At 32.2% G+C, this 23850-nt stretch overlaps 2 protein-coding genes and 1 pseudogene across 5 annotated transcripts in view; 1 reads left to right on the top strand and 2 right to left on the bottom strand.

The window, feature by feature from the left end:
* Positions 1-6070, top strand: part of Rlig1 (RNA 5'-phosphate and 3'-OH ligase 1) — a 66217-nt gene extending 60147 nt beyond the window's left edge. Inside the window, exons 7-8 of the mRNA XM_087192575.1 lie at positions 2490-2551; positions 4273-6070. Of these exons, the coding sequence (XP_087048701.1) occupies positions 2490-2551; positions 4273-4390 (180 nt within the window). The 3' untranslated portion in view covers positions 4391-6070. The remainder of the gene's footprint in view (positions 1-2489; positions 2552-4272) is intronic.
* Cep290 (centrosomal protein 290) overlaps positions 1-23850 on the bottom strand; it is an 84260-nt gene that overhangs the window by 47452 nt on the left and 12958 nt on the right. For 3 of the 4 annotated variants that reach the window (XR_002390147.2, XM_087192573.1, XM_021246533.2), the window contains exons 10-26: positions 23566-23655; positions 21336-21458; positions 20442-20565; positions 19248-19420; positions 18323-18485; positions 16614-16714; positions 16455-16542; positions 15210-15319; positions 13879-13971; positions 13508-13592; positions 12841-12983; positions 9473-9637; positions 8848-8997; positions 6043-6158; positions 4196-4298; positions 3801-4031; positions 773-946 (exon numbers count right to left, since the gene is read on the bottom strand). Coding sequence is in view for 3 of the 4 variants with exons in the window: in XM_087192573.1 (XP_087048699.1) it covers positions 773-946; positions 3801-4031; positions 4196-4298; positions 6043-6158; positions 8848-8997; positions 9473-9637; positions 12841-12983; positions 13508-13592; positions 13879-13971; positions 15210-15319; positions 16455-16542; positions 16614-16714; positions 18323-18485; positions 19248-19420; positions 20442-20565; positions 21336-21458; positions 23566-23655 (2232 nt within the window). In the remaining variant the exon portion in view is untranslated. The remainder of the gene's footprint in view (positions 1-772; positions 947-3800; positions 4032-4195; positions 4299-6042; positions 6159-8847; positions 8998-9472; positions 9638-12840; positions 12984-13507; positions 13593-13878; positions 13972-15209; positions 15320-16454; positions 16543-16613; positions 16715-18322; positions 18486-19247; positions 19421-20441; positions 20566-21335; positions 21459-23565; positions 23656-23850) is intronic. The other variant, XM_013066571.3, reaches the window with a different exon arrangement.
* LOC147823557 (uncharacterized) lies at positions 13979-15189 on the bottom strand (annotated as a pseudogene).

Below are 23850 nucleotides of genomic sequence, written 5' to 3' on the forward strand. Positions count from 1 at the left end.
ACAATTTTGTAGGAGTTATGAAAAGTTTTTCAGAACGTTTTCATTTACTCAATATGATCCCCTAAGCAAGCAAAAGCTAACACAACCTGTTACTTATCCCAGTTGTGTATGAGGATCTGAAAAGAGAATGAGCCAAAAGACATAAGCCTCTATTTCTGATAAGGAAGACAAACAAATCAGGAGCTTATATGCCTACTGTAAAAGGCGTAGAGGTCAAGTGGTTACAAGAAAACTACTACTTGGCTATTTTCACAGTTTGACTGAAACTTAGGATATTGTACCCTATTCTTTTATATTGCTACAATAAGAAAGGATGGGGACTTGTACAGCTCATCCGTGATCCAAGAAAGGACATTAATATGTCATCTGCTGTCTAATTCCATCCAAAGAAACAGAATCCAGGGGCCATGAGAGTATAGTTTACTATAAAAACAGGGGCAGGGAAAAGGACAGTTATTTAATGACACTTCCTCCTTTGATTATAATACACTCTCTGTTCCGCACTCCTTTTTTAACTGCGTGGCTGAAATAAGGTTGATTCAATTATATCATACCAGTGGCTCATCCAGAAGTCATTATGCAATTATAAATAGATAATATATGTGTATGTGTGTGTGTGTGTACTAATATTCCAGAACAAAATACAATGAAACTGTACCTGTTTAATTTACATAGACTTAAGTTTCAATAAAATCTGCAAAATCCTCTGAAACACAAAATGACTATACAAAAACTGCTAATATCACAAAGTTCAAGGATCACACAAACTTACCTCTAGGTGTTCCAAGTTATTTGTTCTTTGAACAAGCATATTATCTTTTTGCAAGATGTCCCTGTACTTAGCGGTCAGTTCATTATATTGTTTATTGGCCAGTTCTAGTTCAGACAAAGAAACACTATTATCTATAACTTTTTGGAGAGCTGCAATCTTGAAAATGGCCATTTCCTATGTAAAGAAGAATATACTGAGTTATGTTGCCATAGTTTTTTCTAGAAAGCATGTGTTCTCACCATGCCACTATAGTCTCAAATCAATGGGGTCCACAGTCACGCACTGAAATTTCTAAAACTGTGAGCAAAAATAAAGCTTTTCTCTTTTTAAGTTGATATATCTCAGGTATTTGTTATAGTAATGGAAAGTTGACTATCACAATGTTCTACTCAGTTGCTCTCAAACTATAAGAAGCCACTAATCAAAGACACTGAAGTATAATTATTAACACCAAAATGTCTGAACTTTTAGTTTTCCACATTAAAAAATCTCTTTGTGATAAGCAAAAATTACATGGAAAAGTAAATGAAAGTGACAGAAGCTATTAAAAAGTGGTGCAATGAATACTCAAATCTATGTGAGGAAAATAAACAACATGGTTATAATTCATTCTGAAGTACAGTAATGATGGAAAAATACTTGTAATGGTGCTTCAGATCTCATTGTCACAGCTTCTCTCTTCATCTACACAGGCACACAAAATTCTACTTTGCCCTCAGGAATTTGGTTACATTTTGGGGAGGGGAAAGGGGTGGGGAATGTAGGGGTAAATGGTATTCTATTTCCCAGCCCTTAAAAATATTTCTTTTTTTAGCTTTTGAACAGTGACACATAAGCACATCCAAATAAACTTTAGGTTGGAAAATCAAGTTGATGAGGAAGAAAACTCAAGTTCTTTTTTCTTTTCTACCTCAACCGCCAGTGTATTTGTTAACATTCCCAAAAAAGTATATTCTTAAAAAAAAAGACTGAAAATAAATACAAGAATACTTTATACATCTAAAAATTTCCTTGGTCCATGTCCAAAATTTTCCTATTTTAACAGTTCTTGATGCATCAGAATTCAGCTTTCAGCTCACACTAAAAAGAATTAAATCTTTTGAAAATGTAAATGTTTTATATTCAAATTCAATAAAAAAGAAAAAAATTAATCCCTAAAATTGAAAACAATGGAAAATAAGCCTAATTATATACCATGTATAGGATATAACCACATGAAGAGAAGCATCATTTCAAGTAACTGTAGAATCTGTTACTTTGCCTGCACATTCTTAGTGAGATATACTCTAAAAAAATAAGAACTGTAAGGAAATCTTAAACTATAGTAGTTTTAATTATTATTTTCAAATGAATGTATATATATTGTAGAATTAAAAATAATCATTCTAAGGTTAATACCCACAAATTTCCATTTAAAAAATATGTGTAAAATTTGTTTGGAAAAAGTCTGTATTACTTACCCCAAGTTAAATTTGAATTTGAAGTAACAAAATGAACTCATGGTTTAATATACACATATTTCTTCTCTTTTTTTTGGTACCAGGGATCAAACTTGGGTCCTTGCGCTTGCACAGCAGGCGGCGAAACCACTGAGCTAAATCCCCGGCAATACACATATTTCTTAACTTGTCCATTGAAAAGGACTAGTAGCAATGACATTCCCAGAGCAATGACTCCTACTGATCAATTTTTTCTAACCAATTGCTTTCCCTTCTAGAAGCAACCAGGCCTCTTTAGCGAAACTGCTTGTTGCTCCACATCTGTACAAGAAGTGCAAAGGTACATCTAGAACATTTTGTTGTGTTAAGTAGTGGTGAAGTTTGATTCAAAGACTAATGGAATCTTGTCAAAAGAATATATGCATCTGTGAGCTAACTTTAAAAAGTTCTTACCAGTCTAAGTTAAGACAAAAGAATGATGACTTCAACTGACCAAAACACACTGAATACTGAAAAGTCTGTGAGTCTGCTCATAGCTAAAAAAGGGAAAGTTTAGTGGGAAGAACAGAAGAAGCAGAGCACACAAACTCTGTTTGGAAAGCTAGTAATTCAAAGGAAAAACTGAAGAATTTAGCTTGCTTTTGTAGGAGGAACTTTAAAATACTCAAATAGTGTGGGCTAATGAGAGAAAACTCTTTAGTGTACAAAAGGATGTCTTCTGTGCATAGTTTGACAGCAAAGATACTAAAAGTAGAACAAAATAATGCTGCTAATAAATAAAAAAGCATAATATAACTAGAAAATCATAATTTTTGCAATTCTTAATGAAATACTTGAGTCAGACAACAATTATCAGTGGATGCTAAAATCACTGTGAGGATTCATTATTTACATGATACCAAAATATCACCAAATGGTTTACCAAATCATTTGGTAACATAGATATAGCATATGGTTGTCCTCTTAACACAGTATCAATCATAAAACATGAAACAGTGTATGTTCTGAAGTAATGCAATATACTGTTTAGTACAGAGCATTATTTATGAAGGATTACTGACAAAAAAATGTTTAACTTGAATCTAACAGAGGCCTTGGAATTTTTAGTAAATATAAGACACAGAGGAACAAGAAAATCACAATACATACATACACACACATACACACACACATACACAAATCAGATAAATCTAACATTTTTCAGAGAAATAAAAAAGGAGGATTCCATATTACAAAGATGTATGATCTATAACATCCAAATTCAATAAAAGCATGATTCTCGACTGGAAATAGGTACAACTAAGGAAATATAGTCTGGGCATTGAGTAAATTAGAAGATTATTGTCAACTTTTCAGGTAAGAGAAAGTTATTGTGGTTTACAAGAAGGGCTTTGTACATTACAGATGCACACAAAACTAGGGGAGAAATATCTGTAATTTAAATATTCCTATAAAAACAGTTGAAGTAAATATGGCAAAATGTTAATAGATATTAACTAATAATGCTGATGATGGAAGTTCATGAATCTATCCTATCTTCTGTGTATTTGAAAATTTTTAGTCAAAACCAAAACAAAAATCAAAAATACCTTAAATCTTTGTAAACATCCAATTTTTTCACAGACTTCAGCCTCCATTGACATCAAGTCATTCTTTTGTTTCCCATTTTCTTTTCTAAGTTGTTGTTCCATTTCTACTAAGGTTGTATATTGCCTTATAAGTGACTTTTCATTAACTTGCAAGACAGTGATTTTTCTACTATTTTCTGAAAGTGTTTTTTTCATTTCATCTGAATCCATCTGAAGAGCATTGAGCAAATTCTGCAAAAACATGTTGATGTTACTTATTGAGCCTAGCTATTCGGATTTATTTTTTTTTTTGGTACTGGGGATCGAACTCAGGACCTTGTGCTTGCGAGGCAGGTGCAGTGCCACTGAGCTAAATCCCCAGCCTTGTATACCGATTTTAAAAGTATTTTACTTACATTATATTCTTTTACTTTTATAGCATCTTGTTGGATTTGATCCTCAAGTTTTCTCTTTTCTTCTTTTATTGTTTCAGATTCTGTTTTCCAGTTCTCCTTTTCACTACAAAGAGCAAAACAACAACAACATCAACAAAAGATAAAACATCAAACCTTGTAAAATGTTGTATTATGTCAAGAGCTAACTTTAGATGATGGAAATATGTTTCCCTAACACAAAAGACACCTTAGCTACTCAGTATCTAACAAACAGGAAGTTAAAATTCCACTCAAAAAGGGGTTATCCCAGAATTATTTCAGTAAATGCAAAGTTAGTTATTTTACCAAATTCTTTTCATCATAACCTGATTCATCACTCTAAAAGGCTTACAATATAAAGGCTTATCCCAACCTTAGATAAGAAGTATACAAGGTAAGTCTACAACATATAAAAGAAAATAAACAAGGTTTGAAACTTGAAGCAAAGATCAATGGGTTTTCATCAAAAGTACACAATACCTGTCTTTAAAGGGATCAAAGTTGATCCAACTGAATAATGACTCCAGTTGAGTCATTAAACTAGTAATTAATTCTGGAAATCAAGTCTCAACTTCTAACCTGAATCTTAAATTTAAGTACTGACTACTAACAAAATGCTCAGACTGCACTATTAGAAATCATCAGACTTAAATGTAAAAGGACACAAAATTTCAGTTAGACAACAGTAAGTTCAAGAGCTCTATTGTACATCATGGTGACAAGAGTTAATAACAATATAGTTTAGACCTGAAAATTACTGAAAGGTTTTAAATATTCTCCCCACCAAAAAAAAAAAAAGAGCATGTGAGGTGATACACATATTAAATATCTTAACTTAGCCACTGCACAATTTAAACATATATCAAAGTATCATGTCATATTCCATAAATATAGAAAAATTTAACTTGTCGGTGAAAAAGGTAGAATATATTGACAAATTTATTTCTTAAAAAGGTGTGTAAGAAATTGATGCTTAGAGAAGAAACATTCTACAATCACTTTGAATCCACTTGGCCAATCATGGTGGGATCATTTTCTTTGCCACTGAGTGGTTGAGCCTTGGATATGCAGCCTAACTGGCGAGTGAAAGCTAGCCAGAGAAAGTGTCTCCAGAAAAATTCTTATCTACAAATAAAAAATTATAGGGAAAAAAATGTATTCAATGGATATGGGTCCATCTTCCCCAAACTTCTACAACTCTTATCACCATTGTTAAGAGTTAACAATAATGCATAAATATTTATACCTTACCATCTAACTAGCTTTGGGTTTCTTGATAGATCAGATTTAAATCATCTTTATTAGGTATTCTAATTTCTACTAAGGAAAGCATTCTATTGATATTGATAAGATGGAAGATAAGAAGAAATATGCTGTTTCCTGCGAACATATATCGTGATGGCAGTGATGAGTGATGCTAATGACATCTGCAAACAATTCATATATGTCATACACAGCATTCATCTTAGCATTTTAATGTAATAATTCATTTAAATTTCATAACAACCCTATGAAAAAGGTATCACTGTCAGAATTTTACAAAAAAAGAAACTGAGATAGATAAAGCAACTTGTGCAAGGTTTTCTAATTAGCTGATGTTAGTCTACTTTAGAACCAGGTTGAACAATCCCAGGACACAGATGGGCTTGTGATCAATAAAATTATATCTATTTAAAATCATACTCTTAACAACAGTTACTAATTGGGGTGGGGGTGGGAGGAGGCAGGAATGAAGGGAAAACCAAAATATGTAAATTCTTTTGATGTTAATTTTATTATAAATAAGAATATACTACAGTAAATTTGTCAAGCTTTGCTAATACTTATACCTCAGATATTCTTTATATAATAAGCTTTGTTGATGACGAATTACTGCAAATTTTCTGTTATAGTCTTCAAGAGAATCTTCTAAATTCTTTAGCTTCTTTTCTTTATTTTCTAGTTCCTAAAAATTGGTTTCGAAATAAAGATTTAAAAACATCAGAATACCTTTTGAATTTGAAGGTACAAATTTACATCCTAACAAAATCATAGAAAAAAATATAAAAGAAAGTCACAAAATCCATAAGCATCACAATTTATATATTTTTAATTAACTGATTATTTTATTTTTTATTTTTACAGTACAGTAGATTAAACTGAGGGTCTTCACATCCCAACACCCCCTTATTTTTCTCGAGATGGAGTCTCACCAAGTGACTAGGTTGCCCAGCCTGGCTTGAATTTGTGATCCTATCTTAGCCTCCAGAATGCTGGGATTGCAAATGTGTGCCACTACACTCAGCTTAAATTATTATTTTTAACTGACATATACAAACACTAGAAAATTGTATATATTAATGGGATAATATATGATTCAATATATTCTGAACATTTTATTAGAGGGTGGAATGAGGGAACACACATTAAAAAAGTGCTATAAAACAGGTAAAAGTTTTATCAAATCTGATGGTTAAAATAAGCATATAAATTACTCAACAGAACAGTTCCCATTTAAGCATAAACTTTCATCAGACAAAATAAACTACAGTCACCTCCAATCACTCAGTCGTATCATTTTGTGAACATATACTTTCATGCCTCCACTCAAATTATCAAAATGATTACATTTTAAAGCTAAAGAAATTGAGACTTTAACAGATTACATAATTTATTTAAAAACTCATCCATAAGGCATTTGGCAATGCTCTCCCATGCATATATGCCAGGCTAGATACCAAGTACTTTGGACAGATTCAGATCTGATAGCTGAGGTCAGAACTGTCTCACTCCAAAAGTCACTTCTATCACTCCATCCTGCCTTAAGATTGAGGCTCAAAGATGTGTTTTGTCATTTGGACAGTTTCCGAGTCCCAGTGTTCTCTAATCTACCACGATGCTTTTCCTATTTTATGTTTTTGTTTTGTTTTTTTGGTACTAGGGATCGAACTCAGGACCTTGTGCTCGTGAGGCAGGTGCGTGCCACTGAGCTACATCCTCTGCCCTTCCTATTTTAATATAAATATGAAAAATAAAATCTTATCTCAAAATGACAATGCTGGGCTGGGGATGTAGCTCAGTGGCACCGCGTCTGCCTCGCAAGCGCAAGGTCCTGAGTTCAATCCCCGGTACCACACACACACACAAATGACAATGCTATATTGCCATTAGCAATTAATGCTATATTGCCATTAGCAATTAATAAAGTCCCTAAATTGCAGGACACTAAATCAGAGTATTATAAAAGTAAAAGTAATGATACAACATGAATTATAAAGCAATGATCTGAAGGTTGTCCCTACCTTACTGGGATAACACACAAATTCCAACATTTGGAAAACAATAATGTAATTTCAAAACACAAAAGCAAGAATTTGACAATTCTAACTCAAGTGTTTCTCTAGCAGAAGGCAACAGAGGTGCTTATAATCAAGACACATATTTTTATTGCTTCTGAACACAATTTTCTAATTGTACTTGCAGTGTACGTGGTGCTACAGGCATTCAAACTTCAAATGAAATAATGAAAACCATCTCTTATTAGACCAGACATGCTCAATCTATGCCCTGCAAGCATATAGCCCTGGATGGGTAATGATGATTCCCCATGAGATCATAAATGTAAACATTTCACATTATTATGTGATTTTGAACAATATTTTTCAAGACTCAATTGTGCATTGCTGAGGGTAGACTATGTAGGTGACAGTGGAATGCTGAGGGAAGAGTGCAGTGTTCAGTGCCATTTCCACTTCCTGTGGCCACCACACAGTCACTCAAATCAAAACCTGTGTCTTTTAGACCTTACATGCTCGTGTGGCTTTGCAAGTAAAATGCAATGATTCGAACAATAGTATTTCAACACACCTAGACGTGTGTGGGCCTGTGAAGACAGGTATATATTCTTCTTAGGCAGACATGTAAATTTTTATTTAATTATCAAACTGAGATTTCTTGTGTTATTTCATAAAATATTTTAGTAAGTTATATAAAAGTGTTGTGACTTATATACATTAACTGTATTATATATTCTGTGTCCAGCCCAAGATAACTCATCGTCACTCAACACGACCAGGCAAGACAAAAGGCTAGATAGCCATGCATTAGGCTATTTATTCATAATGCCCATGATATAAACAGCAAAACTGAGGAAAAAAAGAAAAAACACAGGGCAAGTTGTGCAACAGAGTACCCTTTCTAACTTTCTAATGGTTAACTAAAATTTATAGGTAAAGGAAAGAAAAAGATAAACGATTTGGCTCAGAAGCTTTTCTTATTGTTAACACACAAAAGGAAATAATCCTAATCATGACACTAAAAAGAACTGCATCAGACTTCAGAAATTTAGTCTCTTCAGTCCTCCCTTTTCTAACCAATAATAAAACAAGTACTCATCTTATTTTCACTCACTACTTTATACTAGCTGCTTGTTATTCTACATGTCAATCATATATTTTACATGAATAAGATATGTGAACATGCTTCAAATTTAGATAAACGGAATAAACTGTCTTTATACTATTCCATTAACATCATAATCCTTTAATAATATGTCTCACTATTAATTTTCTGAAAACTCAAAGGAATACCCAAAGAATAAATTAAGAAACATACAATCAATGATTTTTGCTATAGACATTTGAAATGTTCAGTACCTGTAAGAGATGTATTAAATATTCGTTCTGAGAATTAATGATGCTAGCACTTGATGGTGCTACCCCATCAGGTAAGTCTAACCCTTTATAAACAACATGAGATCCTTCTGATTGCCTTAGAAGACTGATTTCTTTCTCAAGATGATCTATCTGGAAACAAATAAGACAGGGATGAGAACCACATCTCTTATATCCAAAGAAAGACAAACTGAAAAGCAATAACTTTACTTTATACTATTTCAAGTGAGTATTTTTTTTTTTGGTACCGGGGATCGAACTCGGGTCCTTCTGCTTGCGAGGCAGGCGGCGGAACCACTGAGCTAGATCCCTGGGCCCCAACTGAGCATTTTTTAAAAGTAGGTAAATGACTGTTCTACCAAAAATTAAATGATACTCTAATTTTTACTTAAAAATGCCTAAATGTAAGACACAGAATATTTTTGCCATTTTTTATCTTACAAGGCATTTATTTTTCCATTTTATTTTGTAAGAATAATTGAAAGTCTTCTTAATGTTGAAGTAAGTAATTCAAGGGAGATTTTCTCACAAAGCAGCTCAAATTTTTTTTTTCTTCTAAACATATGTTTGTTGCTTAGTGTTTTCTCTTCTTTCATAAGATTCTCACCTTTAAATTTGCTTTTGCCAACTGCTGTGAGTAATTTATAGCTTCTTTCCGAGATTCTTTAAGCTCTTGTCTTAATTCTTCATTCCTTCCAGTAAGTTGATCAACTTGGGCTTTCAAATGCAGACTGGCATCAAAGATTCCTTCCGCATTCTTTGATTCTATAGCCTAGAGTATTTATATAGTATATAAGAAATACAAGGAAAAAACAGTAAAATCAGGGTAAACAAAAATTTGCCTTCTGTGATATTTAATCATTTTTTGTCTCAATCTTCTGTCTAATAACAAAACATGGTATTTCAATGTCTTATTTATGAATTTAAATTAAACTGTAGTAACACTTATTTTACTAAGTGTTATGGCTTGTGTCTAGATGTCCCCCCAAACCCTCATGTGGTCGTAGGTGGACTTTTCAGAGGTGGCTGGATCTAGAGTGTATGACGCTGGAACTAAGGGTGTATGATTACCAAAGGAATCCACTGATTGGCTTGGCATTGTTCTGAGCATGGATAATGGAAGGCCCACCCTGGGTGCCAGTGCTACCTACCCTAAGGGTAGGTAGCCTGGAGAGAATATAAGGGACAGAAAGGGGGCTGCTGGCCTTGCTTGCTGCTTCACTACTTCGCTGCTTGCTGCTTTCTGCCTGCCAAGAACTGTTTCTCTTCTGTGCCACCTGCCTGGGAGACAGCCAGCTATGAACTGAAACCTCCACAAAATGTGAGGTACAATAAACCTTTCCTTCTGTAACTTTAGGTGTTGGATATTTTGTCTCAGCAATCAGAAAAGTAACTAAGACACCAAGCATAGTAATTACTTCATTATAACAAGTAACAACATCTAGTTAATCTTAATACATTGGCAGACTAGAAAAACCAGACAGGAATAAGATGATTAATGTTCAAGAATTAGCCAGTCTCTTATTACCTGGATAAGTGAATAAAATTCTTTATATTTTAATTTGCTTGTCTCTAAAGTGGAAGAAATGTTAGCCCTGTCACTTTATAGAATCTCTCTTAATGAAAATGAAGTAATTTATATCTAAAAAAGGTTTGAAACTATCCATTATAAGAATTAAAAGCATGAGGGAAGGGATGGAACAGCTTCTACATTCTAGTAAGTGACTTTTTCAGTGCTTTCTCACCATACAATTGAAGTATACATGATAAGACCAAATATGACAAAATATTGTCCAAGAATAATGAATAAGCAAAAAAAAATTTCACATATTAAAATATTATTACAGTGGCTTCCTTGGCCTAATTCTCAAAAAATCACACATATACCATGTAAACATATACATAATCTTTGCACCTCAAAAAAATTGTATGAAGCAAAACTATTCGATGCAAAATAAACTTCAGAACTTAAGACAGAAGAGAAAATAAGTAAAAACCAAATGTAATCTAATGAGAAGGGTGATATAGGGCTTAACTCCAGGCAGCTGATTTTTAAAAGTAATCCTTCACCTGAAGGAACACAGAGTAGGCCACACAGAGCAGTAAGTTGTATTAATTCCAAGGAGATACCAGAAAGATGGAAAGCATGAGGAGGTGCTCTGACTGACAGCAAGGTAGACTAGTTAATTGTCATGGAGAATGGTATCATGACGTCTATATGGCTTTTTGCTAAAGCAACACTGAATTAGTGATTTGGGGCACTGAAAAATACCACATAGTAAGAAAGTGAACTAAAGTGCATGAAACAGAAATTGACAATAGAAATAGTAGGCAGGATTTTCCGGGGCTATTTCATTCTGCTTTTATTTGGTAACAAAGTGAAATTTCCCTTGGAGAATGAAGTTTGACTTGGAACATAGGATCAGTATTGGGTAGCATTACAGAAAAAAGGTCTTTATATAAAAAGCATGCAGAACTATATTAGACACTCAAAATTGAGGGAAAATAAAGTCACCAACCAGGGAAAGAAAGTCAGAATCAAAGATATAAAAGGAGTCAGATGGTTTGCATAAATCGTAGCAAATGATTTTGTAGCTTCAGGAAGCTGTTAACATATGAATGTCACTCTCACTCTCTGCTAACAACTATAGTGCTTTTATAGAAAAAATTCAACTATTGATTAATCATAATTTTAAAAGCAATTTGATAAGATTTTCTTCTATTTAAACAAGCAAAAATTTTGAATTTAATAATGCACTTTAAATATGTTCAGATAATATAAATGACACATACTTAAATATTCATCTAAAATGTATATTATATTCAAATTTATGTAACTGACACAATACCACAGAACTCTTAATTTTCTGCATGGTAAATATAACTAGGATATTACTTAATGGTTAAAATCTTTCCTAAAGCAATAGGTATTTAAATATTTAAAGTAAAGTCACTGTATTACACTTCAAGGTTTGTGGCAAAATAAATTTTAAAAAATCGTAAAGGTTCTAGAAAATGAACAAAATGTAAACAGGGTTTCCAGACTTCAAGTCTGGAAAAGAACAACAAGTCTTGGTCCATCAAACCATTTTTATAGCTTTAGTCTGAGGGTAAGCTGCAGTTGCAGTAACCTATAAACTTTCTGGTCTAGAAACTATGGGATAAGAGCCCAAAGCTATGTGAAATTTAAGGAAATTTCAGGAAGAAGAGAGCCAGCAAAACATCACTTCTCAGCCTTTTGGCTAAGATGCAAAACAAGTTCTAAATTCTTTTTTAAAAACTGACAGGTCTTAGGATTAGCCATGAACCAGCAGGGAAGTGAAAATGAACTTGAAGATAGATCAATAGCAATTATCTAATTGGTAGGAAAAAAAGATTAAATATTCCAGTAAAAAATAAACAGAGCCTTAAGACTTATGAGAAGATACCAAAATGTAACTGTCACTGGAATCTCAGAGAGAACAGGGAAGAAAAATAATTGAAGATATAATAGCTGGAGACAGAAGCAAAAGGATCACAAGTTCAAGGGCAGCCTGGGCAAATTAGCAAGACTCTATCTCAAAATTTAAAAAGGGATGGAGGTGTAGCTTAGTGCTAAGGCCTTGGTTTTAATCCAAGTACTGCACAAAAGGGGGCTGGGAGGGAAAGAGAGAGGGGAAATCTTGCTGAGTAGTATAAGTAAACAGATTCAAGATGCTCAGCCAGGAAACAAGATACCCAAACACATATGCTCATATACTCAGACGGACAGAGAGACACCCCCCTCAGTATGTTATACCTAAATTGATAAAAAACAAAAACAAACAAAAAGCATTAAAAGCAGCCTAAGAAAAACTACACCTCACACAGACAGAAACAATGATCAAATGACTATCTCACTGGAAACCACGGAAAGCAGTATGAAGTGGAATATTATCTTTAAAGTGGCAGGTAGGGTATCTGAAGACCTATGTTAACATGAAGAGAATAACTTACATTAACTAGTCTTTCAAGACTAGGGATAATTAGAGATGTTTCTCCTCCCTTAATATCAGGATCTTTCTGCATTTCCTTGATAGCTTGCAATATTTCTTTCATACCTTCTTCAAGTTGCTTATTTTCTTCTACTAATTCTTTTACTGTAAGTACATTTTTCTCATTGAATGAATATATCTTTTATACAATATATATTATTCTACACAGATGACAAATATTTAACATATAGAAAAAATAACCACTGGCAAAATTCAAAACAAAAAATTCAAGTACAAATCCAACATGAATAGTTCAGTTGAATGACAGAACTATTTAAATCATGTACACATACATATATATCTACCTCATAGCTGAAATAAATCAGCTTAACATAATCTGTGTTTTACCTTTAAATATTTTAAATTCAGTTTTCTCACTTTACTTTCACCAAAGAACACAAAAGAAAAACTAAGCAAACACCGTTACAAAAAATTTAGAACATCATTTCCTGACAATGAAAACAAGGCAAACCAACTAGATTAACAGCAGAGAATGAACTATATAGATTATGAGGGTAATAACAGATAATACAGAGTGACGAAGCATGTATTAAAGAACTTTCAGACTGATTAATTTTCAATATATAAGAAATAAGTATATGGAAAAATAAGTGAGGACAGTAACTTACATCTATTTTGAAATTTAGTTATTACTGTCTTACTTCTTTCTAAATCTCTTCCTTTTTCAATTAGTTCTCTTGAAAGAAATTCATTCTGGACAAAAACAAGATAAAATTAATATTTTTTATAAAATATCACAAGAGTCTATAGGTTTCCAGCTTTAACAAAAGTTTATAAATTGAGGTACAGCACACCAAAAACATGTTACAGACACAGAGCAACAATCATCAAAATCAGATAAAGTCTAAAGGGCTGAAGAGATGGTGCTTTTCCTGCCAGCTTCCCCTCCACCAACCCCCATGGCAAAAGGCAAAGAGAGAAAATGAAGGTTTTGTCTTTAGCAGCACAATCATCTCTTGATCGTCCATCGTTACCCTACCTGTTCTCCCTGGCCTCTATGATGTTCAAGCTCTATTTCTGCATTTCTACTCTGTGGTTCTCTAATCAATAAATCCTGTGCTATGACTTCATTCTAAAGAAAAATTTAATACATTAGGCAAATACATAGCAAATGCGTTGCATTTTTAAATTTTTTTAAACAAAAGAATGTGTATAAGTTAGTGTTAATGTACAAGCAAAAAAACTGTATAAAAGTTGTAGCACATTATTACAGAAATCATCAAAAGGTGATTCCAGGAGTACAACTTGGAGGAAAGCCCACTGGAGATGTAAGAAATGCTAGTCCTCTCTGTGGCCATTCTAAAATATTTTCAAGTGGATTTGAGACAATTGTGATTGTGCAGTAACAGGCACTGAATACAAAAGATTAACTTCAAGCTTACTTTTCAAAGTCTGTAGGAATACTTCTCTTTTTCTTTTGTCTTCTTTCAAACTGACATCAGCATACTTTATGTGGGGGTGAATCTGTTCTTCAGATGTTACTGCTTAAAATTTATCCATATCAACTCTATTACCATATTGTCATTGAATTGGTTGACAAAACACTGAAGATTTTTGCCTAAGTGATACTTTCCATATTAAGTCTGAAGCCGTTGGTAAGGCTTGAAAGGACGAATTGCTCTTTCGTATGAAACCAGTCTTATCTAGCGCTTCATGACTTTCTGATACTTTCTACATACAGTCATCAGAAAGACTATAAATATTCATTTCTTCATGGCTCTCCCTCTCCCTAATATAGGTAGCCACTAATGATTTTAGATTTATTAATGACTGTAGGCATGGTGCTTTAGACATTTCTCTTACTGTAATAGTTTCGGGAGGTGAATGATTATCTTTTACTTGCATAGATGAAGGATGTCTAGTTAAAGAGACAAAAGGATGCACTCTCTACACTACGATGAATTTCAGGTAACATTCCTTTTTTTTTTTTTTTGTACCGGGGATTGAACTCTAGGTCCTTGTGCTTGTGCAACAGGCAGCAAAACCACTGAGCTAAATCCCCAGCCCTTCAGGTAACACTGCTGACACAAAGTCATGTTCTGATCTGATTTGATCTGATTGTGGAATACTGAATGATGCTCTCTTATGTAGCAGTTGTGTCTTATCTAAGCTCTTACTCTGTATTCTGAGCAAATAATGTCTCATTAATCAATGTTTAGATTGATAGGTTATATAAGAAAGAAAACATTTTTCTTTACTCATTTAACAACTATAAAAAGAACAGATGCCCAAAAGGAGATAATGAAGAAATGAAAGCATTAGTAACATTTTCCTTTATTCTCTTTGCCATAATAATACTTTACTACTTACTTTTGATTGTGCTTCATTCATACTGAGGCTGACAAAATTCAGTTTTTGTTCTCCTGTTCTATGTTCTTGAATAAAGTTTTCAGTTAAATTCAGATCCTCAGTCGTTAATCCTACATGTAAAACAATTAACACATTGAAAAAACAAAAATAATTCTTTCTACTGCAATGTTTTAGCTCTTAAAAACTAGAATCAATTTTACCCAAAGTAACAGGTAAAGAAACTGTTTCCAAAATCCTTGATCCATACGTAATCAATATAACCTTCTGATACAGTTCACTTTTTTTTCTTTTTGTGGAACCGGGGATCAAACTCGGGTCCTTGCACTTTCAATGGTACTGGTGGAGCCACTGAGCTAAATCCCTGGCCCTACAGTTCACTTTTAATAAGCTATTAATAATTCAAGAAGCCAGAATTTTATCTTCTCTATCATTCTTTGTCCATTGTATACTAAAAAACTGACGAGTACTAAAATAGTATAAGAACACATACAAAACAAGAAGCACAAAAATATGAATAAACTGGATATTATATTAATAAATTATGAAGCATCACTTCTGCACAAGGTATTTGATGTGTTATAGAAGCCATAGTGCTAAAAAACCATAATATTCTATTATTCATAGATGTTCTTATGGACTTAAGCCAAGTTTTAAAATATATTCCTTTATGATTCTCCAAAAATGCACTGTAATTGCTATTATAAAACTTGACAAACTGTTATCTGTACACTAAGATAAACAATTTACATTCAATAAACCATTACTTGCATTTGGAAAAGAATAATTACAATTTACAAAGCAAGTTTTCATTGCATAATCCTTAAAGAAAGGGAAAATATTAACAAAAGAACTGCTAAGTTTATCATTAAAGATATACTATACATTGATTCCATGATTCTAAAGTCTTTTTATTCTTTTTTTGTTTTTTTTTCTTAAACCTGATTCAGATTCACAACTGAATTAAATTATACTGTTATTTCTTCTTTTGCAGGGTATTATTTTTATTTATTAGCCTTATAACACAGACAGAATAAAAGAGCAAAAGCATCTCCAACATACAGAAAATTTTACATCCATACAATTCATTTCCAAATGATTTTTTTGGGAAGTTTAACTTTTTTTTTTTTGCCGGTATGGGGGATCAAACTCAGGACCTTGTGCTTACAAGGCAGGCATGGCGGCACTGAGCTAAATCTCCGGCCCCTGTAAATGATTTTTTTAAAGGTATGGTATAACTGAAAATACCTGAATTTGTACTTCTTTTTCCTCTATCCTGAGCCATTTGACGAATTTTTCTTTTCAGATTAAGTCGTTCTTCCTCTAGACTTTCAATCTGCAAAACATGAATTATTAGTAGTTCTCTCTGGTTCAACTATTAAATAATCAATTGATCACCACACTTGCCTCTTTCAAAAGAATCTGGTTTTCAGCTCTGTACTGCTGCTGTTTTAAGCGTTTACTATTTCTAAATTCAGTTAAATCAATCATCGTCTGCGGTTCAAGGCCTACAACAGAAAACAATATAATTAAAACTTTAAAAACATTGAAATGAACTATAAAAGCTTCATACACCATCAAGCAACCAGTTATGTTCACTTAGCTTGTATTCATTAGCCTAAAGAATGGAGTACTTTTGTGCAAAAAATTTCCAGACATTTAACTGTAACAAAAAATTTATCATAATTATTATGAAAATCCTCTGTCTTCTCCAAGTGAGTCTGTCCTAACAGTGTTACAATGAATTAATTAAGAACAGAAACTAAAACAGACTTGGTTTAATTCTCACTTTCAATTTCCATAGAAGTCACAGGGATAATATTATATTTATTTTGGCTTGTCAGAATAATAAAATTAATTTAAACATAGTGCTAGTGTAGTACCTGGCACATGGTAGTTATTTTTAATATTAGTATGAATATTAGTTATCATTATTAGTCTGATGTTCCCAGCGTACCTGTCTCCCAATCTGCTCTCACTTAAGCAGCTGGCCTCTGAAAACCAGATTATCTAAACTGTCTGAAGTAATTACAAGCCAAAACTTGAAGCTTTTTAAATAGAAAATGTGGTGTTTGTGAAAGCTGTCTGGATTGGTTAGAAGTAACTTTTAGAAACTTCCAGATTCCTGGCTGTGAACTGATTGTTCAAGTTAATCAGAAGATTAATCTGATGTCCTAGTATAATCCTAGGTCTTAGTAAGACACTTCACAACTAAATAATCTGTATAAAATCTTTATTTCTCCTTCCTCTTTGGATTAAAAACATGTCTACAGGTGGTCATTTTACCTCTAAGAAAGTATTAAATGATATTTAGCAAGCATAATGAAATCAGTATTTAGATCTTTATTTTCATTTTGAACAAGCAAATTAGATTGAGCAGTCATAACATTCAAACTAACAGTATGAACTGATGACTAATGAAATTAATATATACATTTTAAAGCCATGTTTACAAATAACTTCTTAGGATTAATGGAACTCTTCAGCTATTCAAATAAAACTTAAGCATTCCAAATTGTAACACTCAAATATTTAAAAGTCCTTAAAAGGTCTGAATAGTATTTATACATTCCCTCATGAATTCATCTGAAACAAAGTATTTTGCAAAGGAATAAGTCCTATAGGCTCTTCTTTTAGGAGGAAAAAACAAAAAAGGTTAAAACATTGAAATGAACTACAAAAGCTTTTAAAGAAGCAGTTATTACTGAGCAGATACCAGGACTGAATAAGCAGTGCTCTGGGCCTCTCCACCCACCATTCCAACACCATGAAATCCCCGAGTCCACTTCAGGGCAGCTCTACTTTGGTCTTCACTGTTTTTATTGAAGTATTAATTTGAAAAAAAGAGAAACATTTAACTACTTAAAATAAAATTAATAAACACACCAAAAGTAAACAAGACAGACGTGAAACATTCAAGAAAATTAAAATCTTTTCTTTTTCATTAAGTTTATGGTACATTTTAGGCATACAATATGATGACATTTCTCATTGGGAATTTGTACCTTTACATGATACATCTTGGTTCTTATTTTTACCCCATTTTCCTGCACTCCCTTCAATCCCTCCACCTCTCCCTATTTATAAGAAAACTATAATCTTAAAAGACTGCTTACCCATACGCTCTCTCAATGCCTCGTTTTCATCAAGGAAATCATTGATCTTCAACTCAAGTTTATTGATCTCCTTGGTTAATACTTCAATGTCTTGATCTCTTATTTTAATTTGGTTTTTACAATTCTTTATTTCAATAACAGCATCTTCTAAACCATATACTCCCTAAAAAATACCCAATGACATTTAAATATGCTTCATTTGAATAAATCAAATCCATGAATTTATTTTTTATTAAGTCTAAAGAGAAATAAGTATATACCTACAATTTATATGGCAGACATATATAAGGGTTTTTGTAAATTTTAAATTAATTTTTAACCTATATTTAAAAACATAAAAATTACATTTTAAAATTACATTTATTGTGCTTTTATAAGCCAAATCTAGTAATAATGATGGGAATATGGAACAGCTGAAACTTCCCAGTGTGTTATTCTAATGGCAAAGTGACTCAAATTATTGCATATAAAATACTTAACAAAATATAGAAAAAAATTAAAAATTAATCACCAATACATATATAATTAGTTGCCGGACTTACTTTTAATCAGATTTAAGAGAAAATATAAAGTACAAAGTAGACTGTTGACACAGTAAGTGACAAAACTGCCTCTGTCACAAAAAAGTTTTATCAAACCAGCAGTGGTGTCACATCTACAGGGTGGCCCAAAGCACACAGATAACAAAGCATCTAATCCTGCCACTCATCAAAGCTGCTTAAGTGAGCAAAATGCTATGGCCAAAACAATTCTCGTAACAAAAAATGAATGCTCAAAAGCTTGAATCGTTTAGCAATTTAATCAGGACAATATTTATCGAGAGACTCAGGAGTGTTCTTTAAATAGTATATAGTAAGAGACAAAGAACAGTCTGAGTGGCAAAAATAAATGTAAGCTCCTTGACTGACAAGATAAAAATACATACCGATTCATAATCTTTTAATCGCTTCACAGCCTCAATTAATTCTTTATCCTTTTCTCTAGCATCCCCCTCAGCTAGCTCAGCTGTTCTCTCTGCCTCTTTAGTTTTCTCTTCTAAAATTTGCAACTTTGACTGAATTTTCATATAATGAGTCTGTTGAGAAAGATCTGAAGCACCTACAGGGTAAACAGAAGAATTATGAGTTAATCATGATTAGTCTTTTAAATCAGTGGTTCCAATATGAGGACAGTAGTATACCACTAAAAAAGCTTGGTACACCCTCGCTTCCGTGTCTTTGAAATTATTCCCTCTCCTTACAGCCATCTGCATGACTTACATTCTTAATTTCTCTTTTAATCTGTTTTCCATTATTCTCTCAGTGAAGCTTTTGCTTCACTATCTAAATGATTATTCTATAAACTCACTATTTCCCATTCAGGTCTTTTTAAAAATCTTTAGATATTTTAATAAACATATTCATGAATTTGTCATGAATAATTTATACTAGGATTCCCTTCTGTACCTACAGTATGCAGTGCTAGGCAAATACAACAGGACTCATGCAGAGGGGGCATGATGATTAGCAAAACTGATGTTAGGTAAGGTAATAGGAATTTTAGAGAGAATGTGATGAGACATTAACTTGGGTAAGATTAATTCAAATGCGGATGTCTCAAATTCTGAAAACTAACTGGAATGCTGACGTGGTGATTAAAATTTTATTCTCTCCATTCTTTGTTAAGTATAAAAGAAAAGTTAAATAAAAACAATTATATTACCATTTTCCTTTTTTACATAATCAGTCTAATAAAAGTGTTAATGTAATTTTCTTTCCTTTTTTCTTTTTTTTTTTTCCTTCGGCTTTTTGAGACAAGGACTCCCTATCTAGTTCAGGCTGGGCTTGAACTCACTATGTAGCCCAGGCTGGCCTCAAACACCTGGTTATCTTCCTGCCTCAGCCTACCAAGTACTGGGATTATAGGCATGAGCCACCACACCCAGCTGTAATTTTTCATCATAGAGGAAAAACAAGACAAAACATTCATCTTTTACAAATTTAAGCAAATAAACAATAATATCCTATATAATTTTAGAAAATATGGCAAAATTGAAATGGAGAACAATAATATATCTGACACAATTTTAAGAAAAAATGGCATATAAAGTTAACTGTATACTTATGAAATACTGAATTACCTTTGTTTCTTTGGAGCTCATTTTTCAAATCTTCAATAATAAAAGTATTTTTTTCCATTTCTTTTGTATATTGTTCTATTTGTTCAGTGAGCATCTTAATTTGATTATCTCGTTCTTGCACACCCTAAAAAATATTTCAAATTATCACATTCCCCTTCATGTGTATCAACATACATTTTTCAAGGTGAAGAAAAAGGGAGGTATTAGTTTATAACAAGGCTACAGAAAATGCTTTCTTGTGGGTAAAACTACGCCTTTTACATTTTGTATATCTCAAGTGCATGACATCATGTTAAGTTCAGAGGTGTCACTTTGAGTTTTACCCTGAGCTTTCTCTTTTACTCAATTTTGCCTCTGTCTCTTCAGTAATTCATTCAGAAATGCTGCTCCTTATAATTCTTCTAATTTTCCAAATATTCCTCAAATTTCATTCTTTCTTATGGACTATGAGTAGAAAGAACATGGATAATGAAGTGTGGCTTCTATTTGAGTATATGTATTTTAATAAATATAAAATCTATAAGTAGCCATTGAAATTATAACCACACTTTTAGTTGATTTCACATTTTATTGATTATATCAACACTAAGATATATCTTAATAAGAGCTGTAACATATTTTAAAATCTGAATGTTTTTAAAAGAAAATTTTTGACCAAAATAATGTTTATAGCCACATCAATAGAAAAAAAATAAGATAACTCCATTCCTAACTGTACCCTTTACTCTAAACTTCATTCTAATTATTTTCTGGGAACTAGTATAAGAAAATTCAAAATACTATACACCCAGTAACGGAAGCCACTATATTTAAGGAACAGATGATACAATAAGATAATTCAGACTACCAATTTTTAAAAACTGGTTGATGAATCAAATTTTGATAAGTTTTTACCTCTTGTAGAGCCATAATGTTACTTTTATCAGCATCAAGCTGGGCATTTTTAAGTTTCTCTCTTAGATTATGTAACATTTGCTGATATTCAATAATTTCATCATCTTTAGAAGACAAAATTAACTAGAAATAAAGCAAATGGGATGTTACAAAACATGGAAATTAATAAATCATTCTTCATTTATGGTAAATAACAATATATCATTAGAACACTGAAGAAAAACAGAAAAGACCTAGGAGTGGTGGTGCATTCCTGTGATTCCTGCACTCAGGAGGCTGAGGCAGAAGGATTGTTTTAAGTTTGAGACTAAAAAAATTATTTCAACAACCAGCAACTACCACTACAACTTTTGCTCATTTTGTATATATAACTGGAAGTTCAGACTCAAAATACACACTATAATTTTCACTTTTAAAAAGTTCAATCTTATTTGAAAAAGTGCTAGGTCTCAAAACTCACTTTTCAAAAAGTTATGAGTACCTCCACATAAAAAGTTTTTAATACAATTGATCTTTATGGAATGAACATTAGAATACTGAGAGATATAAAATATCTTGAATGTATGAAAAGTATTTGTATTCTTAGTGAGACCAAATATCATCATAAAAATGTTCATCCTTAATCTATAAATCAATTTATAACTTTTACATACACCCAATTAAAAAAAAGATTTTTTAAACAAATGAACAGCCTATTTCTAAACTTGTTCATAAGGGTCTAAAACCAGAAAATTTATAAAAACAGCCTTTTTAGATATTCAGATATGTAATAATTAAAATAACTATACACTGTTAGAAAATGGGTCAATAAAAAGGAGTCCAGAAATAAATCTAAATTCAACAGATCTGTATGTAATAAAAATGATACTGTATGTCAGTGTGAGAAAGATGAAATATCCAATGCTATTTGAATAACAGAGTAGCTCTGTTGCATCCTTTTAAATTCTTTATGCCAAAGTGGATTATACATGCTTCAAAGATTGAAATGTAGAAGATGAAACCAGAAGATACTAGGAAATAATACGATAAAACAAGTTTATATAAAGAAGCTTTCTTAGTTATGAAATAAAGGTTAAAAGCCTCTAAAAATATATTTAAATAAACAATATAAAAATACTTCATATTAAAAGCTACCACAGAGCCAAAAGATAAGTGACAAAACTGGAGAAATGCATCTGGAACATATATCACAATTATACTTGTGGCAATTTACTTTACCAATATATATGTACTTTTTCAAAACAGCATACATACAAGGATATTCACTAAAACATTCTAACAAAAAATTAGAAACCTATAAAATGCACACAATAGAGAATTATCAAACAATGTACATATGTACACAGAAAAATTACACAGCCATTAAAAAGAACAAAGCAACACTGTATAGACTGACATAAAATCACTATAACAAAATATTAAGTCAAAACAAAGTACAGCAAACATACAACATAATGGCATTTCCTCATCAAAAAATAAAAACAATTATTTTTTCCAAGGGCTAGTAAATTATGGTGCACAGGGGAAATCTGGTCTGCTACTTGTATTTGTAAATAGTTTTACTGAAAAATATTCTTGCATATTTAGTTAGTTTACTGTCTGTGGTTGTTTTCAGGTTGTACCAACAGAGTTGAGTAGTTATAACAAGAGACTAGATGGCCTAAAATATTTACTCTCCAGCCCTTTACATAAAATTTACTTACCCATGATTCCTCAGGCCTCATCTTCAATGCTATTGCTTTTGTCTCAAGTAGATATTATCTAACTTCCCAGATGATAACCAATCCCAAAATGCCACAGTTCAATTCCAACTGTAAACCTACTAGAAGCACTGATGCTAGTATTGAAGGCTTTTAAAATAAGAATTATTAATTCAGTCATATTCGATGTTTGTCAAATATGCAAACATCACAATCCCAGCTTCTCATATTTTAAGGCTGTGGAACTGGTTGAGATTTTAGTGTGGTGAGGAAAAAGAGATGGAAGCTGAAATTCCTACGTGATTCTGAGCCATCACTTTCATCATTCCCTTACTCTCTGATAATCTTAATTTGAAAGCACTCATTCAGTAACAAGCAAGAGGACACTTTGGAGCTTTTATTATAATAAACTTGTAAAAAAACTAATTAAAATGTTATTCACTAGCATAAGTTCTTTAAATGAAAATCAGACTAAAATTTAAATCTAAAGTATAAAATGAAAAAGATATTATATCCATTGAGAAAAGCACCTTCCATTCTTCTACTTTGGCATTGACAGCTACCATGATTGGATCATCTTCTTCATTTTTTGCTTTCAGAAGATCTGTAAGTTCCTGTACCTAAAATGCAACAATTATTTCAAGAACCGGTATAAATTGGTACAATATAAATATAATTATTACATATGCACATTTATATATGTACACATACACATATATAGATGTATTACACTTATTATCTATTACAGCCATAGTCTTGTGGTTAAAGATTACATTCAATGGTTTCTGAATCTATTCATTTTGAGTAACTATTAA

Source organism: Heterocephalus glaber, unplaced genomic scaffold (genome assembly GCF_053883595.1).
Source record: "Heterocephalus glaber isolate CG9 unplaced genomic scaffold, H.glaber_assembly_v1.0 deba00001572, whole genome shotgun sequence".
NCBI classification, from domain to species: domain Eukaryota; kingdom Metazoa; phylum Chordata; class Mammalia; order Rodentia; family Bathyergidae; genus Heterocephalus; species Heterocephalus glaber.